The sequence below is a fragment of the Eimeria mitis genome, genomic scaffold (assembly GCF_000499745.2).
Source record: "Eimeria mitis Houghton genomic scaffold, Emh_scaff3329, whole genome shotgun sequence".
Classification (NCBI taxonomy): domain Eukaryota; phylum Apicomplexa; class Conoidasida; order Eucoccidiorida; family Eimeriidae; genus Eimeria; species Eimeria mitis.
Genome location: NW_013571668.1, coordinates 1,866 through 6,257, shown reverse-complemented (window position 1 = coordinate 6,257; position 4,392 = coordinate 1,866). Strand labels below are relative to the sequence as shown.

The window sequence follows — 4,392 nt, the reverse complement described above, 5'->3', positions numbered from 1 at the left end:
ATATATATATATATATATATATATATATATATATATATATATATCTGTATATATATATATATATATATATTTGTTGTTGTATTTCTGCTGTATATACACACAAAGAAGAACTCCTCATTTATCAAGCCCCAAACGACCCACCCACAAACAAATCATCACACACGCCATCCATATACACGCATGCGCACGCATGCATGCATGCATGCATGCATGCATGCATGCATGCATGCAAGCATGCGTCTGAATGCATGCATGCATGCATGGATGCATGCAAGCAGGCGTCTGTATGCGTGTATGCATGCACATGCATGCAGATGCATGCACATGCATGCAGATGCATGCACATGCATGCAGATGCATGCATGTGCATGCATGGAGCAAATGAGAGAGGGCAGTGCGTTGCTGAAGTTGCGGATGGGGGTGCAGCGAAATAATCTAATAAATATAAACACCAATATATTTATATTTATTTTTATTTTTATTTTTATTTTTATATTTTTATTTTTATTTATATATACTTATTTATATTATATGTATTTGTATTTATCTATTTTACATATATATATATATATATATATATATATATATATATATATATATNTATATATATATATATATATAATATATATATATAGATGCATATATATTTGTTGTGTATTTTCTTTGTTTTGTGTGTGTTGTTCTCTGTTTATATTATGGAGGCAAATTTATTTATTTATTTATACAAAAATAAATATAAATAAAAAAATAAATATTTATTTATTTATATTTATTTGTTTAGTTGTTTACACCCCAGCCTATGCATGCATGCAACAAAGAAAATAAATAAATAAATAAAGAAGAAAGAAACATATAAAATAAATAAAAAGATAAATGAAGATATAAACAAATAAATAAATAAAGAGATAGAGATAAAGAAAGAAAAAATAAAACAAAACAAAACAAAACAAAACAAAACAAAATAAATAAAGATGAGGTGTATAGAGAGATAATCAAGTGCTTTTTCTCTCTCCTTTTTTTTTTTTTCTTTTTTCTTTTTTCTTTTTTTCTTTTCTTTTTTCTCTTTTTTTTTGTTTCTTTTTCTTTCTCCTTTTCTTTTTTTGTTTTTCTTTTTTTTTCTTTTTTTTATTTTTATCTTTCTTTTCTTTTTCTTTTTTTTTGTTCCTCTTTCTCTCGTTTCTTCTTCTTTTTCTATTTTTCTTTTTTTTTTTAATTATTTTATTTTTTCTTTTTTTCTTTTTTTTTCTTTTTTGTTTTGTTTTTTCTCTTTCTCTCCTTCCTGCATGCATCATCTCCTCCCCCCTTTCCTTCTTTCTTTCTCTCTTTCTTTCTCTCTTTCTCTCTTTATTTATTTTTTTAATATCTTTTTATCTTTATTTATTTCTCAATGAATAACCACAGACCATCCCCCCCCGCATAAAAATTCATCCGAAAATTAGGGTTTAGGGTTTAGGGTTTCCACCCTTTCCTCTCCCCCCAAACCCTAAACCCTAAACCCTAAACCCTAAACCCTAAACCCTGTATTATATTTTTCTTCTTCTTCTGCAGTCAACAAAAGGAATACACCCCCCTAGACTAGAGAAGCAATCCTTAAGTGCAGCAGAAGCAGATTGGGGCTGTACAAAGAAGAAAGTAAGAACAGCAGCAAGAAGAGAGGGAACAGCAGCACAAATCATCATTGTGGATAGACCCCAATTGGATAGGGTCACCTTCATTATATAAATACCAGCAACAGCCCCAACCTTACCTAGAGCTGCAGATACACCCGAATATGTAGACCGTACAGAAGGAGGAAAAACAACAGAAGGTAATATAAATGTTGTTATGCTAGCACCCCAATTAATAAAGAAATTAATAATAGATAGTATAATTAATTGAGGCCATCCATATTGCTGCAGCATGCATGCAGCAGCAGAAAGAAGAAAACAAGAAAAAGCTAAACCTATAAACCCCCAGAACTGCAACCACTTAACCCCCATCTTTCTCAATACTAATATACCCATATAACACCCAGGAATACCTATAGAATTTAAAAATATATTTTGTTTTATTATATCCTCGACTTGTGTTTTTTTTCCCCATATAACCTCTGTTATCTCTGGCTGCACCAGCAGCACACCATAGGCTGTTACGTCATATAGTAGCCAGCATACACCCGTCCCCAGGAGAGAACGCCAATAAGTTTTTTTTATAAATATATTTAAAAAAGAAAGAGTTATATTGGGGTGTATATACTCCTTAGAATCCTTGAGTCTCCATGCAGGTAGCCATACAAAGAAAGCAGGAATACACCCGAAACATAATAAAACCCTAAAACATATCTCTATAGAACCACTGGTTAACCACCATAAAAATAAAGATAAAATATAAGGAAATAATATACCGGGTACATTCATAGAATAAGCTAAAGATACACGTAAACATCTATCATCTTCTTTTGTTGAATTTGTGCTTTCTGCTGCTGTCACNAATAAGCTAAAGATACACGTAAACATCTATCATCTTCTTTTGTTGAATTTGTGCTTTCTGCTGCTGTCACTGCACTAAGAGGATAAACACCCCCCGACCCCACCCCTAATATAAACCTAAAAACCCCAATTATAATCGTAATAGATAGAGCTGAACCCCAAGAAAATAAAGAAGAACCTAAAGCACCAAAACCCACTAAAAATAATGTTAATATCATCGCCAAGCGGCGACCTATAAGGTCACCTAGATTCCCCATAACACACATACCAACGATAGCACCAGCATAAGAAAGCATCTTTATTGTTCCGTTTCCTACTACAGATTCAAGTGTCTGTCTATACACCTCATCCTGATTCATAATAAATAAAGCTATTGAGGTCACCACAAAATTATAATTACTAGAAAATACAGCTAAACAAGGTACTAATAAACTCGAACATTTCTCTCTATCCACACATAAAGATTTACATACACCCCGAGGAGATTCAACACAACTAGATAGAGATGTGTTCGTCGTCTCTTCTTTGCTTTCTCCTCCTCCTGCTGCTGCTGCAGCAGCAGCTGCTGCTGCTGCTGCTGCTGCTGATGATGATGGTTCTGCTGCTGATGAGGATGAGGAGGAGGATGATGCTGCTTCTCTCGTGTTTGCTGCTGTCTCGTGAGACAGCTTGCTGCACTCCGCCCAGGCGCTGGGGCTCGTCATCTCTTCGCTTATAAGTTTACCTGCGGGAGCCATTTTCAGTATGAAGGCGTCGTCAGCTGCAGCAGAAGAATTTAAGTTTGTGTTAAGAGTTAAAGTATCAGAACCCACACGAGCCAGCTGCTGCTCTGCTGTTTCTCCTGGGGTCGTGCTGCGAGAGGTGTCTGCTGCTGTACCAACAGCAGCAGCAGCAGCAGCAGCAGCAACAGAAACAGATGCAGCAGCAACAGATACTGGGGCCTCTTCTTCTAGCTCTAATGCAGAAGAAGGAGGAGGAGCTGAAAAAGAACTGCTGTTGTTGCTGGAGAGATGCTCTGCTGGGGAATGCGGCTGCGGGGGGGTGTGCACCGGAGCAGAGGTTGAAACTTCTTCGTTTCTTCTGTCTCGCGAGGGAGAAATAGGATTCAGGGGGTTTATAGAGGGAGAGGATGAGGGCGAGGGCCGCCCAGAAGAAAGAAAGGCCATGGGCTTCTTATTCAATTCGTAAATATTCTGAAATGGGGGTTTGATCGGCCTGATGAGGAGAGGCAGAAGCAGCAGAAAGCGGCAGCAGCAACGAGAGAAACCTCAAGGATTCGCGACGCACAGAGGGAATACATGAGAAAAAAAAACAAATTCATGAATTATTTTTATTTATTTATCTATTAAATACAATAAAAACACAAAATTACACAAAATTTTTAGCTTTTCGTGTTTTATGAATTGCAGCCACAGCACCCGAAACCAGTATCAGCATCAACTGCTGGGGTGTATGTACACCTGCGCCGACACCGGAAACCCTACAGCAACTTTCTGCTTATTTCACGAATATTTTGGGGTTATTTCAGCTTAATATGCACACATTTCGCATAGAATGCCTCCATTCAACGCCACTCAACAAACCGTAATAAACCCTAAACCCTAAACCCTAAACCCTAAACCCTAAACCCTAACTCGTGGGCTGCTGCCGATCGGCGGCTCTCTGTGGGTGGGGCTTTTTAAATTCCCCTTTTCTTTCATCTTTATAAATATACTAACCACAAACCCCCATCCACAAACCCTTTACTCAACAGAAACCCAACAACGAGGGTTTAGGGTTTAGGGTTTATGGTCTAGGGTTTAGGGTTTAGGGTTTAGAGTTCACAATTGAATGGTTTCTATTGCTACCAACACAACCAAACAAGAAGAGTACATCTCTCCTCAGGCTCTATATCTTATCTTTACTATGTAACTTTCGGTTTATG

General features: G+C 36.8%; 1 protein-coding gene across 1 annotated transcript; it reads left to right on the top strand.

Moving 5' to 3' along the window:
- Nucleotides 1-3,212: 3,212 nt before the first annotated feature.
- On the top strand, nucleotides 3,213-3,656 carry EMH_0064890 (uncharacterized protein; the record flags this gene model as incomplete). Its single annotated transcript, XM_013498314.1, has 1 exon — nucleotides 3,213-3,656. The coding sequence occupies one exon, from the start codon at nucleotides 3,213-3,215 to the stop codon at nucleotides 3,654-3,656; it is 444 nt and encodes a 147-aa protein (XP_013353768.1).
- Nucleotides 3,657-4,392: the final 736 nt, after the last annotated feature.